Source organism: Nomascus leucogenys, chromosome 6 (genome assembly GCF_006542625.1).
Source record: "Nomascus leucogenys isolate Asia chromosome 6, Asia_NLE_v1, whole genome shotgun sequence".
NCBI lineage: Eukaryota > Metazoa > Chordata > Mammalia > Primates > Hylobatidae > Nomascus > Nomascus leucogenys.
In genome coordinates this window covers 58304306-58328435 of record NC_044386.1, presented here as the reverse complement: position 1 = coordinate 58328435, position 24130 = coordinate 58304306, and the positions used below count along the sequence as shown (strand labels likewise).

The following is a 24130-nucleotide window of genomic DNA, read 5'->3' as shown; positions in this document are numbered from 1 at the left end:
ACTGAACAGCAAAATTAAACCAGATTAAAAAATGGGCAGAGCACTTGAATAGACAGCTCTCCAAAGAAGATATACAAATGGCCAATAAACATGTGAAAAGCTAATCAAAATCACTAATCACTAGGGACATGCAAATCAAAACCACAATGAGATACCACTTAATATCCATTAGAATGGTTATTATCTGGGGAGCAAAAAAGGAAAAGTAGCAAGTGTTGGCAAGGTGTAGAGAAAATGGAATCCTAGTGCATGCTGGTGGGAATGTAAAATGGTACAGCCACTAAGGAAAACAATATGATGGTTCCTCAAAAAACTAAACATAGAATTCCCAAATGATGCAGCAATTCCACATTTGGGTATATACCCAAAAAACTGAAAGCAAGGACTTGAACAGATACTTCTACATCCATGTTCATAACAGCATTATTCATAACAGCCAAAAGGTAGAAGTGTCCATCAATGGATAAATGGATGAACAAAATGTGGTATATCCATACAATGGAATATTATTCAGCCTTTTAAAAAAAGGGAATTCTGACATGTACTACAACATAAACCTGAGGACATTATGCTAGGTGATATGAGCCAGTCACAAAAGGACAAATACTGTATGAGTCAACTTATAACAGGTACCTAGAGTAGTCAAATTCATAGACACAGAGAGTGGTAGTTGCTAGCGGGTGTGGGGAGGAGGCAATGGGGAGGCATTGTTTAATAATAATAATTGTTTAATAAATCATTATTCTATTCAGTTTTAGAAGTTTCATTTTTAGAAGATAAAAAGCTTTTGGAGAAGGATGGTGGTGATAGTTGTAGAAAATGTGAATATACTTAGTGCCACTGAACTGGACACTTAAAAATGGCTGAAATGGGCCGGGCGCGGTGGCTCACGCTTGTAATCCCAGCACTTTGGGAGGCCGAGGCGGGCGGATCATGAGGTCAGGAGATCGAGACCATGGTGAAACCCCGTCTCTACTAAAAATACAAAAAAAATTAGCCGGGCGTGGTGGCGGGCGCCTGTAGTCCCAGCTACTCGGAGAGGCTGAGGCAGGAGAATGGCGTGAACCCGGGAGGCGAAGCTTGCAGTGAGCCGAGATCGCGCCACTGCACTCCAGCCTGGGCGACAGAGCGAGACTCCGTCTCAAAAAAAAAAAAAAAAAAAAAAAAAAAAAGGCTGAAATGATAAGCTTTATGTCATGTACATTTTATTATTATTGAAAATAGAAATATATACACTTCAATAAAGCTATTTTTTAAAAACCCTGACAAATGAATGGCCAATTTACATGGAAATGCAAATGATTATGGAGAATCTATGATTACTTCCTTTTAATGATAAAGAATGATACAGATAATACACTAGTGAAATAGGTCAGAGAGGAGGTTTAGAAATCAGCAACCAGATTTTATTATATTTAAATTTGGGTGGGAGATTAGTTACCACATTAGTCCTTAAGTATATACTATAAGGATCCATAAGTAGACCCAGACAAAACAGAGCCCCGGTAAATAAGCATCTTCAAATAGATGTTCTGGTGACAGCTCCTTGAAGGACAGTGACAGCCCTTAACTGTAGTATCCGACCTGAGCATGTCTGTACATATTGAGCACAGAACAAAAATAGAAATGATTCTACTAAATGAATACCTAGAAACAAAGCTAATAGGTATATGCAAAAAGAAAAAACAAACACTCACCAGCAAGGGTCCTAGAGAGTGGCAGATGTATGCTTACAAGATCCTCAGATACTCTGTAGGACTTTGTTTCCAAACTATGTCCACACAATTGTACTATTGTCTTGCTACTAGATATGAAACTGGTACTGCACCTCATCACAGCTTTGTGACATTCTTTATAAGCCACAAGTAACAGTTCTTCCTAAGAGGAAAATAAGAATACAAAAAGTTGACAAGTTTTCTACTTTAATACTTTTTTTTTTTTTGAGACAGCCTGTCCTGTGGCCTAGGCTGGAGTACAGTGGCAAAATCACAGCTTACTGCAGCCTCAACCTCCTGGGCTCAGTCACCTGAGGTGATTTTCCCACCTCAGCCTCCTGAGTAGCTGGGACTACAGGCGCATGCCACCATGCCCAGTTTTTGTATTTTTTGTAGAGGCAGGGTCTCCGCATGTTGCCCAAGCTGGTTTTGAACTCCAGGGCTCAAGTGGTTCGCCTACCTTGACCTCCCAAAGTGCTAGCATTGTAGGTGTGGGCCACCATGCCAAGCATAACATGCATCATTCAATAAATATTTACTAAATATGAGTGGGAAATTGTTCTATGTATTACTAAGTCTACCTCCACAGGATCTGCAAACTTGTAGGAAACGTAAGATATACCCATATATGCACTTATAATCAAAGTAAAAAATAAGTACCATGTAAATAGTACAAACTAATTGCTCTAAGAGGGAGAAAAAAAAAGAATCACAAAGAACTGGGAAGACATATTTGTGAAAGCAGCTTCTGATGGGCCCTAAAAGAATATGCAGAATTTAAGTATGGGGAAAGATAAGGAGAAGATGGCATTCTAACCAGAGATATAGAATAAATAAAGACAAAAATAAGAGAAATACAACTGCTATTCAGGCAGTGGAGAATAAAGAGTAGATAAAATGAAAGAATTTATGGATGAAATTAACAAGCACTTGAACTGGAAATGTGCCTTGGCACAGGCATGTGAATATACTGATGGAGTCTGCAGTCTAATAATGTAGTCAACACACTGCTTCAGAAGAATTAATGTGGGTCATTGAAGATGGTAGATTAGAGAGGATAAAGTTAGTAGACAGAGAAACCAACAGGAAGATGACTATAAAGTAAAGTGATAAGGGTCTGAACTAGGGTGGGGCCATCACAACAAAAAAGAATGAACCCATAGAAAATAATTTAGGATTATAAAATATATTTGAGATAAGGAAGAATCAAATCTGGGTGAATATAGAAGGAAGAGAGAAGTTAAAGACCATTCTTTTAAGATAATGTTTCTAATTTAATCTTGAAAAAGGAACTCCAAGGTCAAACAGATGATTTGGAAACATCCCTCTCAGAAATCAGCATACTGACTAACTAAAGGGTTTTAGAAATTCAGTAGCGGCTGGGCGTGGTGGCTCATGCCTGCAATCCTAGCACTTTGGAAGGCCGAGGCGGGCAGATCACAAGGTCAGGAGTTTGAGACCAGCCTGGCCAATATGGTGAAACCCCATCTCTACTAAAAAACACAAAACAAATTAGCCAGGTGTGGTGGCGCACACCTGTAGTCCCAGCTACTCGGGAGGCTGAGGCAGGAGAATCGCTTGAACCCAGGAGGCGGAGGTGCAGTGAGCCAAGTTCGTGCCACTGCACTCCAGCCTGGGTGACAGAGCGAGACTCCATCTCAAAGGAAAAAAAAAAGAAAGAAATTCAGTAGCTTTAAAAGAAAAAAAAAAATCCTTTTTGTTTAACCTAACATTTCTGAATCTTATGTGAACCCAGAACATTTTTCCCTTCAAAACACCAGTTAATGTTGAACATACAGAAAACCGGCTCTGAGATTTCCCATATGGATGAATTTAATAGTAATGTCATTAATAAAACAAGGATAATCAAAATGAGAAAATGCAAGTTGGAAGTAGAAGGAAATGATGATAGGTCCATTTAAAATATTTTGAGTTTGAGGCCAGGTGTGGTGGCTCATGCCTATAATCCCAGCACTTCGGGAGGCCAAAGAAAATCACTTGAAGTTAGGAGTTTGAGACTAGCCTGGGCAACACAGAGAAACCCTGTCTCTGAAAAAAATAAAAAAATTTTTAAAAAATTAGCTAGGTGTGGTGGCATGTGCCTGCAGTCTCAGCTACTTTGGAGGCTAAGGTGGGAGGACCATGTGAGGCCAGGAGGTCAAGGCTGCAGTGAGCCATGATAGCGCCACTATACTCCAGCCTGGGTGACAGAGTAAGACCTTATCTCTAAAACACACACACACACACACACACACACACACACACACACACGTGTAAGATCTAAACAGGAATGTCTGGCCCACAAACAGAAGTGACACTGTAGCTTAGGAGAGTCATCTCTATGAACTTTTAACCAAGTGGTAGAAATACAAGAGAAGAGAAAAGAATGTAAGATATACACACACACACTTACCATCAAAGTAAAAAAATTTTAAATACCATGTAAATGGGACAAGCTAATTGCCCTAAGACAGCAAAGAAAAGAATCACAAACAATTAGGAAGACATATTTGTGAAAACATATTTCTGTAAGAAAGAGAATATTGGGGAATGTCTCGTTTAGCAGGCAGAAGGCACCAGAAAAAAAGGTAATCATTGACTGAAACAGGTAATCGATAATAAATGTATTAGGATAATGCATGTTTGTGAAAACGAGAGGGAAACAAAGTTTCAAGACGATTAAAGTACTCAAGAAAATACAATGCTACAGATAATTCAAGGAAGATGGAAACTAAGGAAAGACCTCTGAATTTGGTTATCAAATGGATCCTCTGTGATTTTTTTCTAAATGCAGTTCTTGTCAATTGATAAGGGCAGAAGCCAGACTGTAAAGAAGTGTTAGGAGCTACAAGTGAAGATACTAAATGTAGATGACTTCAGAAGGTTTGGAAGAAGTCAAGATGAAACCTTCGCCTAATCACCTAACAATTGTGCATGCCCTCCACAAAAGTGAGGGTAGCCAAAAAATACATGCTGTGCTTGCTGGACAGTATTTCCTGTGGTGAGTGTACTAAAAAGCTACAGTGCTAGATTAAAGTCTACTACATTTGTGAGTATGGCTGCCACTCTGAACCTATGACCAATTGCTGGTGGTGAAGCAGAAGAGATTATAGTTCACAGGGGTGCAAAAGCCAAGAAAGGAGGCTTTTATTATTGTTGTTTTTAAAAATAAGGGAGTCCTGTGTGTTTACAGACAGTTGATTAAAAGTCCGGATAATTCAGGAAGCTAACTCCAGGAAAAAGTAATATAAGTCAGAACCAAGAGCCTAGGTAGAGGCATTAGACTTAGAAAGAGACAAAAAGGAAAAGACCAATAGTGAAGACACAGAAAAACTTAGTCACTGAATAGGTTATGGTAACAGACACAGAGAAAGCAGAGATGATGAGGGAATTTAACTCAGATCATGGCAATTTTCTCAGAAAATAAATAAATGAGGTCATCATTCTTAAAGGGAATCTAGGGTGGGATTACATATTTAAAAGACGGTTATGGTCTAAAATTGCTGCTTAAGGAAATACATTAGTTCTATAGTTTGAAACTAACACAAATAACAAAGCTCTTGAATGAATAATCTACCCCTCTCCATTCCTGGAATATTTAAAAGTCTAAGACGGCCCTAATTATATTATTATTAATATGCATTTTCCAGGGAATAAACATGTGTATAAATACATATATACACATATATAAACCCTGCTATTCCCCAAAATAAGCAAAACTACCACAGGGCACATTTTCTACTCAAGTATATACAGTTTCCCTCTAAATTTAAAAAGACAAATTCAAATATGTAAAAAGCTACTATAAATAATAAAAACTTTACATCAAGGAAACTGCAACATAAAACTATACTATTAATAATTACTAAGAACTTAAAAAGGCACTGATCCTACTAACAAATTTTACTTACATCACAAGCACACCACTCTTGGAACATGAGTAAAATATTCTTCAATTGCATCTGTATAGCAATGGCAGCCTCCCAATCAGGATCCACTTCAATGTGTTGCCCAACCTGTCTTCGGATTTCTTCCATTCCCTGCAATTAAAAGTTGGTCAACATATACCTATCTGAGCCCTCTCTCTTTGCCCTGCTCTTCACAAAATATAAAACTGTCAGGATTCATAACATTTTAACACGGTTGTTACACTGGGTCAGAATGCATGGGTTCAATTCCCAGCTCTCAGGTATATGCTCAGGGTTAGAACATTAACCGCAAAGCCCAGCTCTGTCTGGTATTTCTAGCTGTGTGACCCTGGGCAAATTATTTCTAAGCTTGGTTACTAAATGGATCCTTTGAGATTTTTTTCTAAACGCAGTTCTTGTCAATTGATAAGCGCATAAGTCAGACTCTAAAGAAGTATTAGAAGCTAACAAGTGAAGATACTAAATGTAGACGAATTCAGAGGGTTTAGGAGATGTCAAGATGAAAACAAGCACCTTAACCTCATCACCCAGCAACTGTGCATGCTTTCCATAAGGATGAGGGAGCCGAAAAAATATGTGTTGTGCTTGCTGCACATGCAAGTAACCCTTACATGTTAAAGGAGAGTATTAATAGTAACTACTTAATAAGATTGCTATAAGGCTCAAAAGAGATCATGCATGAAAAGTGCTTACTACACATTTATCACATGGTAAGTATTCAGCAAACATTAACAGAAGTAGCAATAGTAGGCCGGGCGTGGCAGCTCACATTTGTAATCCCAGCACTTTGGGAGGTCAAGAGATCAAGACCATCCTGGCCAACATGGTAAAACCCCACCTCTACTAAAAATGCAAAAATTAGCTGGGTGTGGTGGCACATGCCTGTAATCCCAGCTACTTGGGAGGCTGAGGCAGGAAAATCGCTTGAACCCGGGAGGCGGAGGTTGCAGTGAGCCGAGATCGCACCACTGCACTCCAGCCTGGCAACAGAGGGAGACTCTGTCTTCGAAAAAAAAAAAAAAAAAAGTAGCAATAGTAAACTAAGGTATATAAAAGGGTCTATCAAAACAGGATGAGTGGCCGGGCGCGGTGGCTCACGCCTGTAATCCCAGCACTTTGGGAGGCTGAGGCGGGCAGATCACGAGGTCAGGAGATCGAGACCATGGTGATAGCTGGGCGCAGTGGCGGGCACCTGTAGTCCCAGCTACTCGGGAGGCTGAGGCGGGAGAATGGCATGAACCTGAGAGGCGGAGCTTGTAGTGAGCCGAGATTGTGCCACTGCACTCCAGCCTGGGCGACAGAGCGAGACTCCGTCTCAAAAAAAAAAAAAACAGGATGAGTGAGTCAATGTTTAAATCTTGTTTCTACTTTGCTAGATAAATTCTTTCTTGTATTAAAACCAAAATCTGCTTTAAAAAGACTGCGGTTCAATTTTTAAAAATAAATTTCTCTTACTGATGTACAGAAAAATGATCATACCTGCATACAGGTAAGAATCTTCAAAAAAGATCGAAAACCTTCAAGGAACTGCATTCTTAATCTTTCTGTCCATATTGTGGGTTTGCTGATCAGGATATACCTATCGTTTCAAGAAAGAAAGAAATATTTCACTTCTCTATTTTGAGATAATTTTAAGGTTCTCAGGGTTATAGACAATGTTGATTTATAAAAATTATGGATTCTAATTTCTCACAATAATTAGAAGCTCTGAGTAGAGCTAGAATTATTTATTCTGCCTTATTTTAAATACAACCAGTAAAACATGAATGCTCTAGAAGAGGCAGATATCAAGCTAAACCTGACTTCACACACTACATTCTCAGAGGTTAGTCTGATTAAGTGAACCTAGAACGGACCAAGCCTGCCACAGCTAACTCTGGACAACCACAGTACAGATTCCCTAGAACTGTTCACACCCATCAGCCAAAGGGCCAGCTGAAATTCTTTCAGCCTCAGGAGATTTGGAACAGATTTTCTACCTCCAGTTTTTCATAACCCAGAACTTGGAAGAAGGATGTAAGCACCTGTCATCTTGACTTGCACATCAGGATGTACTAGTTTCAAGAGATAAACTCATTTTAGCCTATAATTTGTATGATTAATATTTCTTTTGGCTGTAAAGACAATGACTGGTTTCATATACAATGGGAACAATGTTTATCATGAAATGAGTTATCAGGAAGTAATTATTAACAAGTATAAAACACTATTTTGTACTTGACCAATGAGAATAAATTCGTTATATTGCAGGTATTGGGAACATAAACATGGACACACCTGTCCTGAAGTTCATAGTATAGTGGGAAAAACAGATACATACAGTAGACAGAAATTCAATGTTAAACACTAAAATAATGTATAAAAGAAGTAATGTATGGCTCATGCCTGTAATCCCAGCACTTTAGGAGGCTGAGGCAGGCAGATCACGAGGTCAGGAGATTGAGACCATCCTGGCTAATACGGTGAAACCCCATCTCTACTAAAAATACAAAAAATTAGCTGGGCGTGGTGGCGGGCGCCTGTAGTCCCAGCTACTCGGAAGGCTGATGCAGGAGAACAGCGTGAACCCAGGAGGCAGAGCTTGCAGTGAGCTGAGATCGCGACACTGCACTCCAGCCTGGGGCGACACTGCACTCCAGCCTGGGCGACAGAACGACACACAAAAAAAGAAGTAATGTAGGTACATAAAGACAAAGCAACAAAGAAAATACATTTTTTTTTGAACTGTAAAGATAGGATTGTGGTTTAATTTTTCTCACTCTTTAGATACCCATTAACATGCAAATATACATTAAAAATACAATCATCAAAGAAACTTATCAAAGGTTTAATTCAAATACACTAATTACCATCTAAATCTTTCTTTTAAAGTAAAAGATAAAAAAGATTAAAGTTTAAAATCTGTCACACTGAACAAATGGCATTCATGTCTCATTGCTTTCTAGAGCACTACTACTCAAAATGTGGTCCACTAACCAGCAGCACCAGCCTCACCTGGGTGCTCTTTAGAGATGCAACATCTTGGGCTCTAATCAGATCTGCTGAATAAGAAGCACCCCTGCCCCCGTTTCTTTTAAAACTTGGCCTTACTCTGTTGCCCAGGTTGGAGTGCAGTGGTGCAATCATAGCTCACCACAATTTCAAACTCTCGGGCTCGAGTAATCCTCCTGCCTCAGCCTCCTCAGTAGGTAAGACTACAGGCGCGTGCCACCAAAGTGGCTAATTTTATTTTTTGTAGAGACAAAGTCTCACCATGTTGCCCAGGCTGGTTGCAACGTCCTGGCCTCAAGCAATCCTCCTGCCTCAGCCTTCCAAAGCACATGAGCCAACACAATCAGCTCCAGAATCTGAATTTAAGGAAGCTCCCCAGATGATAGGCTTCTGCACAGCAAAGGAAACTATCAACAGAGTGAAGAGACAACCAACAGAATGGGAGAAAATTTTTGCAAACTATGCATCTGACAAAGGCCTAATAGCCAGCATCTATAGGGAACATAAATAAATTTACAAAAAAAAAAAATTAGTAAGCGAGGCCGGGTGCAGTGGCTCACACCTGTAATCCCAGCATTTTGGGAGGCCAAAGTGGGCAGATTGCCTGAGCTCAGGAGTTCAAGACCACCCTGGGCAACACGGTCAAACCCTGTCTCCACTAAAATATCTCCACTAAATTACGAAAAATTAGCCAGGCATGATAGCATGTGCCTGTAGCCCCAGCTACTCGGGAGGCTGAGGCAGGAGAATCACTTGAACCCAGGAGACTGAGGTTGCAGTGAGCCGAGATAGCGCTACTGCATTCCAGCCTGGGCGACAGAGCCAGACTCCATCTCAAAAAAAAAAAAAAAAAAAAAAAAAAAAGCGGGTCGGGGGAGCAAAGGATAGGAACAGAACAGACACTTTTCAAAAGAAGACATACACGCTGCCAACAATCACATGAAATAAAGCTCAACATCACTGATCATTGGAGAAATGCAAATCAAAACCACAATGAGATACCATCTCACACCAGTCACAATGGCTACTATTAAAAAGTAAAAAGTCACAGATGCTGGGGAGGTTGCAGGGAAAAATAAATGCTCACACACTGTTGGTAGGAGCATAAATTAATTCAAGCATTATGGAAGACAGCGTGACAATTCCTTGAAGACCTAAAAACAGAAATATCATTCAACCCGGCAATTTCATTACCGGGTATTCACCCAAAGGAATATAAATTGTTCTATTATAAAGACACATGCACACATACATGCATTGCAGCATTCACAATAGCAAAGACTTGGAATCAACCTAAATGCCCATCAGTGATAGACTGGATAAAGAAAATTTGGTACATATATACCATGGAATACTATGCAGCCAGAAAAAGAATGAGACCACGTCTTTTCTGGGAACATGGATGGAGCTGGAGGCCATTATCCTTAACAAACTAACGCAGAAACAGAAAACCAAATACTGCATGTTCTCACTTACAAGTGGGAACTAAATGATGAGAACACATGGACACACAGAGGGGAACAATACACACTGGGGTCTATCAGAGGATTGAGGTTGGGAGGAGGGAGAGGATCAGGAAAAATAGCTAATGGGTACGAGGCTTAATACTTGGGTGACAAAATAATCTTAACAACAAACCCCCATGACACAAGTTTACCTGTGTAACAAGCCTGCATATGTACCCCTGAACTCAAAATAAAAGTTAAATAAAAATTTAAAAAGCAGCTCCTCAGATGATTTGCATTCACATTAAAATCTGAGAAGCACTGATCTAGAAGAGAATTTACATTTTTGGTTTCTATCAATCTCACATAGCTAATGAGTGACCTCTATAGATGACTTACCAAGTAAAGAAGACATAAGGGATTGGAACAAACAAAAGGGTAAGGAAGGGAAGGAAAAGAAGTCTGTAGATAAAAATAGGTGGCAAAAGCAATGGGAAAAGAGGGAGAAAATTGTGGACAGGGTGAGACAGTAAGGGAGTGATTTGGTTTGAGAGTGTGCTACACTTTCTGGAAATGGAACAAAGGAACAGGTTGGAGTAATAAAAGAATAATATTGTTCCTTAATAGCACCAAGGTTCAACTGCATCTCTTTTCTAAGTTGCATTTCCACAATAAATTAGCAACTGAGAAACGAAGTACCCCATGAGATACCTCCCAAAGAGCAAGTGACAAAACTAAAGTAATAGACATAAATTTTTTAGAATAAGAGAGGTAGCAATCCCTCCCTTCTATGTTTTACTAGGTAGATCTCAGTTGGAGTACTGTGTTCATTTCTTGGCACATAAATGGTATACATGCACCTGGAACAGGTTCAGTAGAGAAGAACAATGATTTAGAAGGAATTTTAACCAACATGAAATGCGACCAGTTAAAGAAATAAATGCAACTCAATGTAGAAAAGACCTGGCAGATACAACTGCTGCCTTTAAATACTTCTTCAAGTTAAATGAGAATTGAAGTTGTTCTGGATGGACAAAGAGAGAACTAGAACCAGAAAATAAAAGCTACAAAAAAAGACAAGAGTTCAATATACAATAGGAAACTTTCTAATAGTTGGAAGAAGCTATTCAAAGTTGGAATGCGCTGCTTTGAGAGAATGAAAATTTCCTAAGGCAGGCTGAACAGAGTACCTACCAGTACCAACAAACTTATTTCATGCTGAGGTACAGTCAGATAAACATAAAGCTAAACTATGAAGACCTACAAATTCTGACAGAATTTAGACTTTACCCTGGAAAGAAAATACATTAAATGTGGTTATTGCTAACTAATTTAAAAACAAGGTTTCAGGGGAAATTAGTAAATAAATATGTAGGGAAAGAGTAAGATGTGACTACAGAATTTCTACAATTAGAGACTGAGAAAGCAATGAACACGAATTATTTGCTAAATAAAGAGTTTTAGTGATTGGTGTGTTAGGCCAGGTTTCAGAGTAGATTTTGTGTTGCTGTTTATGTATCCTGTGAGGCTATATGACATAGAGAAAGGAACATGAGTTTTACAGATAAACGGTGTTTATAATCAAATCTGAGTTCCGCCACTTGCTAGATTTGTGACCTGAGGCAAATATTTACAATTTACAAAGTAAGATTATATCAAGTACCTTCTAAGAATGGTCCAAGAATATAATCAGGTAAGATAAGCAAAGCTCCTTGGCACATAGCAGTTACTAATAAATCTCACAGGATTCTTATGAGAGTGAATTACACAGTACCTGCAGAACAGGTGTTAATTTTCCCTTCCCATGGTCACTGGAGATATCTATATTCAGGTTGGGATACAGGGGAGGAATTGTAAGCATCAGAAGATTTAAAGTTGCCTTCCAAACCAGACACCTTAAAGTTCTACTATAAGGGTAGGTATTTAGGGATGTGCTGGCTCTAAATTATTCACTGTAGAGATTAGCTATAGTCAGAGACTCATAAAATATGATAAAACAAGTGATTATGCACCACTTAACTGGGTATAAAAATAACTCAGTTATAATACTTCACAGTAATGATAGCCACGGTAGAGAGATTTTTTTTCTATATTCACTGACCTAACAATAACTTTAAGTACTGCCATTAGGAGTTTTTGTTTTGTACAACATGTAATTTTTGCATAATTTGGCTGAGAAACAAATTTCAATTACAATGGCTATATATTGATTCACTACTGAATTTACCTACCATCTCCACTTATACTGAAGATAAAACATAATAATTTACTAAAGTTTATTTTTTTAGAGATAGGATCCCGCTCTGTTGCCCAGGCTGGAGTACAGTGGCATGATCACAGTTTACTGTAACCTCAAACCCCTGGGCTCAAGTGATCCTCTCACCTCTGCATCCTGAATAGCTAGGAATACGGGCTTGCACTGCTGTACTTGGCTAATATTTATTTTTATTTTGTAGAAACAAGGTCTCGCTATGTTGTCCAGGCTGGTCTGATACAGACGCAATTTTTTTTTTTTTTTTTTTTTTTTTTGAGATGGAGTCTCACTCCGTTGCCAGGCTGGAGTGCAGTGGCACAATCTCGGCTCACTACAACCTCCACCTCCTGCATTCAAGCAATTCTTCTGCCTCAGCCTCCCGGCAATTTTTTAAAAATGGAGTATTTTCAATCTGTGGTTGGTTGAACCCACAGATGTGGAACCTACAGACACGGAGGATCAACTGTATAGCAAAAAGGGAGTTAAAAAAATGTTAACAGCCAGCCACAGTAGTTCATGACTGTAATCCCAACACTATGGGAGGCCAAAGCAGAAGGAATGTTTGAGCCCAGGAGTTCGAAGTCAGCCTGGGCAACAAAAAGTGAGACTCCGTCTCTACAAAACAATAAAAAATTTGCCAGGCATGATGGGCATGTGCCTGTGGTCCCAGCTACATGGGAGGCTGAGGCAGGAGGATCAACGGAGCCCAGGAGTTCGAGGCTTCAGTGAGCCATGTTTGCATCACTGCACTCCAGCTTGGGCAACACAGTGAGACCCTGTCTCAAAAAAGAAAAAAAAAAAGAAAAAGAAAGAAATTAACATCAATAGATTATCTGAAACTATGCATAAAGAGACTATATAGGAAGGACAGAACCAAAGTGTGTGAGTGGAGGTGAGTGAAAAGTATGGTAATTACAATGGCAATGCATTTGGTGACCCCAGGAGATCCCAAGTTCCTGTAACAGGCCTCTCCTCAATACCTTCTTTATTAACCAGGTTTTACAACTCAATAAGAAGCCTTCACTGAAGACATTTATTAACGCAAGGCAGTAACAGTTCTTTGTACTTGCCATCATTATAAAGAGAATTCTGGATAACCAAAATGATCACAGGATTACTTACAAGACAGGGCAAATAAGCACACTGAGTTTAACAGGTGCCCTCACCTTTTGACTTAAACAACTTACTTTAGGTCACATATTACTGCATATACTCTTCCCAATTTGTCCTGGCTATAACCCTGGAAGTTGAATTTATTGTTCCTGTCCAAGTACTCAGGTAAAACTTCTAGCAGAGTTTCAGTAATGACAGAGATAACATTCTGCTCTTCAATAAGATGTCGAGCCTGCGGAATATTTCAAGAATATTTTCTTTAGCATTAACTCATTGTGGTATGGACTTAATTTATTCATTCATTTGATTAGTCAGTATGTCATTTTTAATAAATGTTTGTTATTGAATGTTAAACATAGTCCTTAGTTTCACTGAATAGCAACTACTAAGAAGTTATTTTCTAAAAGAAAAAATTCCCTACTCCTCAGTAACTAGACAACACCTATCTGGATACCCCAAGCCCATTAGACAGGTTATTTAGATAAATGTTTATCATCAGTAATCACACAATGAAGCTGGGTGTGGTGGCTCATGCCTGTAATCCCAGGACTTTGGGAGGCCGAGGCAGGCGGATCACCTGAATTCAGGAGTTCGAGACTACCCTGGTCAACATGGCAAAACCCCGTCTCCACAAAAAATATAAAAATTAGCCAGCTGTGGTGGCGATGCCTGCAATCTCAGCTATTCAGGAGGCTGAGGCAGGAGAATCACTTGAACCAGGAGGCGGAGGTTGCAGTGAGCCGAGATTGTGCTATTACACTCCAGCCTGCGTGACAGAGCGAGATTTCATCTCAAAAAAAAAAAAAAATCACACAATGAGCAAGTACAACAAAGATATACTTCATGACTTCTAGCACACTACGATCTATTCTGAAATCTCCTCCTTACCCCAATCTAAATTCTCCTCTCCATCCTTTTGAAAAGGTAAAGTAGAAACAATTAACCAAGTTTGGATAACTATCTAATTCCAAACAAGAAAAGAAGCAGGGCCGGGCACGGTGGCTCACACTTGTAATCCCAGCACTTTGGGAGGCTAAGGCGGGCAGACCACCTGAGGTCAGGAGTTTGAGACCAGTCTGGCCAACATGGTGAAACCCCGTCTCTACTAAAAATACAAAAATTAACCAGGCGTGGTGGTGCATGCCCGTAATCCCAGCTACTTGGGTGGCTGAGGCATGAGAATCGCTTGAACCCGGGAGGCGGAGGCTGCAGTGAGCCGAGGTCGTCCCATTGCATTCCAGCCAGGGCAACCCAGCAAGACTCTGTCTCAAAAAACAAAAAACAAAGAAAAGAAGTGGTATACAAAGGAAGCAGAATCTTCCACTCTCCTCCCAGGCCTATGTAGCACCATCTCTCCCAAATGCTTGACAGGCACACCCTCCCACTTCTTAGTTTTATTCTATCTGCCTACAAACAATAACTTAAAAATAAAATATTTTTGGTATTGAAAAGGCAGCGTTCGTAAGTTACTCTAGAAAGTAAGAAACCAGCTCTAGGTGTCATCTGCATTGACGAGGACATCTGAACCAAGGCAGCGCCTAGTTAACTAGTCCTTGGGTAGCGCTAAAGTATTCACATAGCCCAACTTAGTGATTCTAACATTGTTCTAATTTCATTCAACATTAAGTGGAATTCTTGCAAAGCAAAACAAGTTTTACTTAGAAAGACTGAAAAGGAATAATCAATACATACCAGAGTAGGAACAGTAAACATCTGAACTGAAAGTGCAGTTATAGAGATACTTCTGTCATGATCATCACTGATATATTCTTTCTGCAGTTGTTTATAATACTGAAATATATAAGTAGAGAATCAATTATAAATCACTACTAAAGACCTTTAAAAAATCCCAATTTTAATAACTGCTGCAGGTTTGTTTCTATCTATAAAATGTCAAGTAATATAATTCCTATTTATTAAAGCAAGATATTATGATCAGCAAAAATATCTTAGAAGGAGAATAACAAACAACAAATCAAGTAAAAACTCACCTACTCAATTTAGCAGAGATAGAAGTGGAAACTATTAAAACATACACACAGGTTAAAAAACAAACAAACAAACAAACAAACAAAACAAACAGAGGACTGCAATGGTATAGTGTATCCTTTCTCCAAACAGAATCTGGGGCAATCTTTAGCAGCTTTCACTCTAATGGTATTGGGCAGGGAATATATTCAAAGTATTTAACAACTGATATGACCCAGAAAAACCAACCAATCAGATTGAATCCAGCCTTAAACAGAATGGATGCTGGCTGCAAATAACTTCTTTCCCATACTGGTACATAACAGCTGCAAAACAACCCTGATATACTGGGAGAACAAAAATAGGAATGTACTCAGTCACATAATAGGCATCCATTATGTGTAAGGCACAAAGTTGGTTACTTAACCTATTTACCTACTTTAAGTTAGATACTTTACCCTCCAGAATTCCTACAAAGTTTAAGGGGTAACCATGGTGTACAAAAAAAATCATCTAAGTGGGGAGATTAGCTTTTGTATAAGAAAACAAAATTTCATTTCAGATCACACATATGGTCCAATATTCTATATCTAAAGAGTTTTAGAAGAGAACATCTTGAGTTGCCATCACTGCTGAAGGATAAGACATACAACAAATGTCTTAGTTCCTTTTAAGTCTGCATATACAATCCAGGGAATGCAGGTATCTTATCCCACAGTGTCATTTGCCTACAACAATCATTATTTCTTTCTCTGCTTCCAATTCCATCTTGGGTCCTATATCTATCTTAAGTCTTACAGAACTGACTGCAACTCAAAATCAGACGAAATCAACAAGTATGATTGGATACCTTTACATAAGGTAAAATAAAAGATTCAAAGGAGTCCTTCATCTGTATAACCTTGCAATCTAATTTGGTAGATAGACAAAAAGATACAGTAAGGTAAGAGATATATGATAGATTAATAAAACATTAAAAAGCTGTAAATTTTAGCCTTACATTTTAGCTTCCAACAACTAAGTAGAACTCTTGGCGACCTAATTCCTGCCCCCCACTTTAGCATACACATCTGTTCTTCTTTCCTGCTATCCTTTTCAATTAGTCACCTCTATTCTTATTGTAATTTTACTAACAGGCAAATAAATGATTAGGAAGATTGAATGCATATGTGAATGTGATAACCTCCCTTTGCTCTGGGTCAGTAGGTCATTTTCCACCTATCTCTTCTCTAAGAATGCTGTTTCTATACTAGCAAATGACATTTGTGAAAATATTTATATAATGTATGAGAAGGAACTTTTTTTTGTTTTGAGATGGGAGTCTTGCTCTGTTGCCCAGACTAGAGTGCAGTGGCGCGATCTTGGCTCACTGCAACCTCCGCCTCCCAGGTTCAAGTGATTTTCCTGCCTCAGCCTCCTGAGTAGCTGGGACTACAGGCACCTGCCACCATGCCCCGCTAATTTTTGTATTTGTAGTAGAGATGGGGTTTCACCATGTTGGTCAGGCTGGTCTCGAGCTCCTGACTTCAAATGATCCACCCACCTCAGCCTCCCAAAGTGCTGGGATTACAGGCGTGAGCCAACCCGCAGGGCCAAGAACAAACTTTTGAGAAAGAAATAAATCTTAACATTTAATTTTGGATTCATAATTATCCCTGTTTCTATTAATTCATTTATAAAAACTGCCTATTTCTATTTATTGATATCTAATTTATAAATAATTACCTGGCTGGGTGCGGTGGCTCACGCCTGTGGTCCCAGCACTTTGGGAGGCCGAGGTGGGCGGATCACGAGGTCAGGAGATCGAGACCATCCTGGCTAACACAGTGAAACCCCGTCTCTACTAAAAATACAAAAAATTAGCCAGGCGAGGTGGCGGGCGCCTGTAGTCCCAGCTACTCGGGAGGCTGAGGCAGGAGAATGGCATGAACCCCGGGGGGTGGAGCCTGCAGTGAGCCGAGATCGCGCCACTGCACTCCAGCCTGGGCGACAGCGAGACTGTCTCAAAAAATTAAATAAATAAATAAATAAATAAATAATTACCTTCACAAATTCCATAGCAAAGAGTTTTTTGTATTCCATCTCCATAAAAAAACTGCTGAAGATCAATTCATGAAGGATCTTACGGGCACCTATAGATTATTTTGGGGAGGGTTGGGGAATGAGGAGAATCACCAAGGCAAAAACCAAAAACATTCCGGCTATTAGAGTGGCAGAATATTATAAAATTATTTCATATGCAAACAGACCTCAAATAGTATTTATTGTATTAATATTTAATAACTGGAATTTAAAATACACACATATATTGCCTTTTCCCTCTTTATCTGCACCCCTCCCACCATTTCATCTTATACTTCAATTTATTCTCTTCCAACCTTTTCATTCTTTTTCTATTTCACTCAAAAGTACTCTTACTCTGTACTTTTCCTTCTCCATGCTTTTAGCCTTTCTCTTGACTTTTACATTTTGTTCTTCATTTAGATTTTTACAATGAAAACAGCATCTTTTTTGCCACTCAGTAATGGCACTACTACCTGAATATACAGATACATGTATAAATACATACATATATACTCTTTTTGACTGGCTCTCACTAAATGAAAAGACTCTATAATTAAAAGACAACATCCCTGGGTTTTAACACCAAAGAATATATACTGAAGGGTTAAACTTTATATTCACATGTAATATCTTATCAATCAAGATTACAGATTTAATAACTAATTTAATAAACGAAAGATATTACACCTCCACTTTAAGGTCATAATCTTCCTTTGCTTCCTGACAAACAGCATAAGAAAATGTCTACTTACCTTTATAAAGCTTTGCATCCCAAAGCATTAACCTGCTTATGAGACAGGGATTCTCCGAATCAGGTTCTTCTCTAAGGCATGCTTGGCAAAAGATCTGCCTAAAGTCACCTACAAACAAAAGAGGTCACACAGTTACACAACTTGTATTCTTTTTCTTTTTAAATAGAGATGAGTCTCACTCTGTTGCTCAGGTTGGTCTTGAACTCCTGGGCTCAAGCGATCCTTCCGCCTCAGCCTCCCACAGTGCTGGGATTACAGTCATGAGCCCCTGTACTCAGCCATAATTTTTATTCTTATAATATTTTTCCCTAAAAGTACATTTCCTATAACATGTGAAAAGAATAACATTAATCCTCCCACATTCAAGGTAAAGAATAATTCTGTCAACATCAAAGACGTAACAGCCAATAAAAAGATATTATTTGATACTATGCACTTGAAATAATATCCTAAGATATTATACGTTTGAAAAGCAACCCTGAAAATTAATCAAAGTGTATAAACCAAAAAAAAAAGAAAAACTTTACTTCATACTCAATGACATTTTAAAATTTGTGGCTACAAAAAACATAGTATTTTATCAGAAACAAGAAAAACAGGAGGTATGCTTACTTGAATAGCTCATAATTTTGTTCATCCAGGAACCAAGACGCAAAGCAAATTTCTGATGAGCCATAATCTCTGAGTGTAATACTTCTACATGAAGTGGATGTTGAGAGACATTTTCTGAATGACTCTACAAATGAAGGGAACAAACCAAAAAAATAGCATTTAAAATTTGCTTTCAGTTAAGGGATTTATACTGCAAATAAAGAAATCACATAACCCTGCCAGTTCCAAATCTCTGCATCTAGGTGCCCCAAACCACTTCAACGACATCATCACTCAAATTATTCTACTTGGGCTTTTGTAATGTACATTCGCCTTTAACTTCTCTTTTTCCCCCTAATTCAGAAAGTTACCTTTATATCTTCTTTTGCTTCCTGGCAAGCAGCATAAGCTCCCGCTTTAACAGCCCGACGACCCTAATTATAGACAAAAGTGAGAATTAGATAGTGAAATGATAACCACAATCAATAAGCAATATGTAGCCCAAAGACTTAATGAGCTCTTAACTGAGCTCTAATCACGTGTTGACTAAAAGTTGTAAGATACTGGAACAATACCTGAAAGACAGATGCAAATGTTTAACACCTTTATGAAGTATGAAAACGTTAATACCTGTAGGAGAGACAGTCTATAATTTAAGATGCTGAGTTTCTTGCCTGGCAAGAATGGCAGTTCTTTAGTTACTGCAGTGTCCTCTCTACTTATATGAAACAATGACTCAGGCTTTCTAAACTTCTGCTATGTATTTAAAATATTTTTCATGAATGAATTCACAGCTCTTCAACATGTATCCTATAATATACTTGTGGCCCATTAACGAGCGGGAAGTATAGCTGGACTACTGATTCCACCAGTCCTGGAGGCGGTCATGCAAGGTCTATGTAGGATTTCCTTGTAGCTCATTCTTTTACCCACCTGTAAAAATTTATCATTTTCTATGTGTGCCATGTGAAAAGTCAGGAAGCACTGTCTTCCTCATTTAACCTTTACAATGACCCTATGAAGAAGGTATACCCCATTTTACAGATGATAAAAAGAAAAATAAGACAGAAGTTAATTCGTCCCCAAATCAGAAAGTTAGCAAGTGACAGATTCAGAGATCTATGACAAGCATTTCATCTCCAGAGTCTGTACTTCTAACCATCCTGTAATACTCCCTCTTTAGCTCCTTAGTACATAAGCATAAGAACTATCCAAATATATTTGGACTACTAATTACACCAGTAAGGTTTCCATTACAGAAAAAAAAAAATGTAGAAAAAGCCAGGCCATAAGAGATTGTTAAAAGAACAGATAGGACAAGAATAGTTATATAAACTTGAGCTCAATCAGCTTGTATGTATGTGATGCTGGCAATTAACCTAAAGCAATGGATCTCAACAAATGTGGGGAGGAAAACCACCTCACATCCATATTTTTTGGCTGCTATCAAAAAATAACAAGGGAGTTAGCTGCTGATCATGGTGGATGGGAGGCAGGACTAGATTGGAGCTCCGAGCTCCGACTCAGATGGACAGAGCAGCGCACAGACGCTCACATCACAAATTTTGGCTCCAGAATGACTGCAAGAACAAACCAGGAATCCAGAGAGGACCCACAGACCTTCTGAAGCAAGGGGACTGCTCCTGCAGGACCTGGGAGACACCCCAAATACTCAGTCCCACTACTGGCTATCTTTCCAGAGGAAAAGAAGTCATTATACGAAAAAGATACTTGCACACACGTTTATGGCAGTTACAATTTGCAATTGCAAAATCATGGCACCAACTCAAATGCCCATCAGAGTGGATAAAGAAACTGTGATAGATATATATACACAAACACACACATATACACATACACATACACACACATATGTATACATACACACACACACGGGCTGGAATACTACTCAGCCATAAAAAGGAATGAATTAACAGTATTTGCAGCAACCTGGGTAAGATTGGAGACTATTGTTCTAGATGAAGTAACTCAGGAATGGAAAAACAAACATCATATGTTCTCACTGAAATGTGGGAGCTAAGCTATGAGGACGCAAGGGCATAAGAATGATACAATGGACTTTGGGTACTTTGAGGGAAGGGTGGGTGGGGGAAGAGGGATAAAAGACTACAAATAGGATGCAGTGTATACTGCTGCGGTGATGGGTGCATCAAAATCTCACAAATCACCACTAAAGAACTTGCTCATGTAACCAAATACCACCTGTACCCCAATAACCTAGGGAAAAAAATGAGTTGGCTGTAAAAAAATAATAATAATAACAAGTAATGACAACGATGTGGAGAAACCCTTATGCATTGCTGGAGAATACATAAAATGGTACAGCTGCTATAGAAACAAAATGGTGGTTCCTCAAGAAATTAGAAATAGAATTCCCATATGATCCAGCAATTCCACTTGTGGGCATGTACCCAAAAGAATTGAAAGCAAGGACTTGAACGGACTTTTGTGTATCCGTGTTCATAAGAGCATTATCCACAATAGCAGAAGGTGGAAGCAACCCAAGCGTCCACTGACAAGATGAACAGGCAAACAAAATATGGTGTGTGTATATATACTCTATACAGTACAATACTGTACAATATATATACACACACACACACCACATATATCATATACATGTCATATACTTGATAAAATATGGATAAACTTTGAGGACATATATATTAAGTGAAATAAACCTGTCACAAACAGACGAATACTGCATGATCTCACTTGTACGAGCTATCTAAAATAGTCAAGCTCTTAGAAAGTAGAATTGGTGGTTGCCAGGGGATAGAGGGAGGGGAAAAGGGGGAATTATTCAATGGATATAAAGTTTCAGTTTTGCAAGATGGAAAAGTTCTAGAGATCTGTTGCATGACAAGATAGTTAACACTAGTATATGGTACACCTAGAAAAAGATTAAAATGGTAAATTTTATGTTATGTAGATTTTACCACCATTAAAAATTTTATCGATTGACTGAATGGAGATGGGGTCTCACTCTGTTGTTCAGGCTGGAAGGCAGTGGTGTGATCAAAGCTCACTACAGCCTTGAACTCCCAGGCTCAGCCTCCTAAGTAGCTGGGACTACAGGAATCCAACAAAAATAACCTTTCTTAATGACCAAAAAATACGGGGGTGAGAGTAGATCAACTGAAGGGAGGCAGTGTTTTCAAAATACGCGGGCATTTCTTTCCTCTTCTCTTCCCCATACTCCCAATTCTGATTTCCTAGGCTTGGGCTGGCATGTCTACTCTGAAAAAAAAAAAATTCTTTCCAAGTGATTTCTAAATAGGTTACCTTTATCCTCATACTATAGCTGAAAACACAGAACTACAAGGGTATATCTTTAAGGGTTTGTAAAACAGACTAACTGCAACAGTTTCTTCTAGCCAAGGAGTACATTTTTCACCTCAATTGGGTGTACAACACGATCTCATGTCCTATTTTACCTTTTGAATAACCATTTATTAAAAAGCTTTTCTTGCAATCACCATCACCTTATGGAGCCTTGGGACCCCAAAACAAGACAACCTATCAGTAGACAGATTAGCTGTAGCTACAGGCCTTCTCCACTTTGACTACAGAGGAGAGCACTAACAGGAATAAAGGCTAGGAAGAGACAGGGCAAACACTGGGAGACACAGATCTTTCCATTCCATGTGAAAACTGACAAAGAACAGCCCCACGCTTTCCCAAGCCAATTCTTCTCCTGGGACACTGGTTTATCCTACCGGTATGTGTGTTTTCAGAGTCCTATGATCATGATAGCTCACAGTAATCCTACCACAATAATGTATCTTGATATCTACCAAGATTTTCTCTTATAATCTGCAATATTAACCTTGTACATAAGACGGCAAAAATGTGACCCAGGAGGCGAGTGCAGTGGCTCACACCTGTAATCCCAGCACTTTGGGAGGCCAAGGTGGGTGAATCACCTGAGCCCAGGAGTTGAAGACAAGTGTGGACAACATACTGAGACCCTGTCTCTTAAAATAAAATTAATTTTTTAAAAATATGAACTTAAAAAGAGCACCATTACATCTTTAAATTTTTTCAGAATGCCTGTTTCTTTTTTTTTTTTTTAATTGTTATCTTTTGAGATGGAGTTTCGTTCATTGTTGCCCACGCTGGATGCAATGGATGCAATGGTGTGACTTCAGCTCACTGCAACCTCCACCTCCTGGGTTCAAGTGATTCTCCTGCCTCAGCCTCCCAAGTAGCTGGGATTAGAGGCATGCACCACCACCCCCGGCTAATTTTGTATTTCTAGTAGAGACGGGGTTTCTCCATGTTGGTCAGGCTGGTCTCAAACTCCCGACCTCAGGAGATCCGCCTGTCTCAGCCTCCCAAAGTGGTGGGATTACAGGCGTGGGCCACCGTGCCCGGCCTTTGAATGCCTGTTTCTCTCATAAGAACAGTAGAGAATAATCCTTTGAAGGTAGATTCAATCTGATTCATCTTGGTATTTCCTCAAAGTGCTTTAATAAATGTTTAGTGAACTCATTTAGAGTACCACATTTTAAGAAAATCTTTGATAAACTATTATTTACCTGGGGGAGGAGGTGGAGAGAAGGAAATAGAGCTTGATCAGTATGAGGTTATTATCATAGGACAGTTGAAGAAAATAGAGGAAACCAAACATAAGAAATTAGTTTTTTAAAACTATTTGATGGGTTGCCATCTGAAAGCAAAAGAAGAGCTTTTCTGGTTTGTTCTATAAGAAATTAGTCTGAAAATACATGGAGGCAGATTTTGGCTGAAAACAGGAAAAAGATTTTTCTAAGAATGAGAGTTGTCCAACAAGCAAAGCAGTCAGAGAAACAAACTTTCTAAGTGCTAAAAGCACAAGTTAGAGGACCAGGGATATTGTGCTCTCAATACAAGGATGGCCAATTTCACTTGTTTTTCACTATTTCCTATCTTACATCTTTTTTTTTTTGGAGACAGAATCTCGCTCCGTTGCCCAGGTTGGAGTGCAGTGGTGCAATCTCAGTTCACTGCAACCTCCACTTCCCAGGTTCCAACAATTCTCCTGCCTCAGCCTCCTGAGTAGCTGGGATTACAGGCATGTGCCGCTACGCTTGGCTAATTTTGTATTTTTAGTAGAGACGGGGTTTCACCAGGTTGGCCAGACTAGTCTCCCGGCCTCAGGTGATCCGCCCGCCTCAGCCTCCCAAAGTGCTGGAATTACAGGCATGAGCCACCACACCCGGCCCTATCTTACATCTTTATCATCAAACAGGGTCCTACTAGGACAAAAACAAAAGGCTCCATTTTTCTCCTAAGAAGGATATTT

The 24130-nt window shown here is 39.1% G+C and overlaps 1 protein-coding gene across 2 annotated transcripts in view; it reads right to left on the bottom strand.

Moving 5' to 3' along the window:
• Positions 1-24130, bottom strand: part of UBR1 (ubiquitin protein ligase E3 component n-recognin 1) — a 154627-nt gene that overhangs the window by 93620 nt on the left and 36877 nt on the right. For both annotated transcript variants that reach the window (XM_003266785.3, XM_030814218.1), the window contains exons 7-15: positions 19194-19256; positions 18844-18967; positions 18232-18339; positions 17459-17547; positions 15140-15238; positions 13522-13679; positions 7124-7223; positions 5627-5755; positions 1698-1878 (exon numbers count right to left, since the gene is read on the bottom strand). In XM_003266785.3, coding sequence (XP_003266833.1) covers positions 1698-1878; positions 5627-5755; positions 7124-7223; positions 13522-13679; positions 15140-15238; positions 17459-17547; positions 18232-18339; positions 18844-18967; positions 19194-19256 — 1051 coding nt within the window. The remainder of the gene's footprint in view (positions 1-1697; positions 1879-5626; positions 5756-7123; positions 7224-13521; positions 13680-15139; positions 15239-17458; positions 17548-18231; positions 18340-18843; positions 18968-19193; positions 19257-24130) is intronic.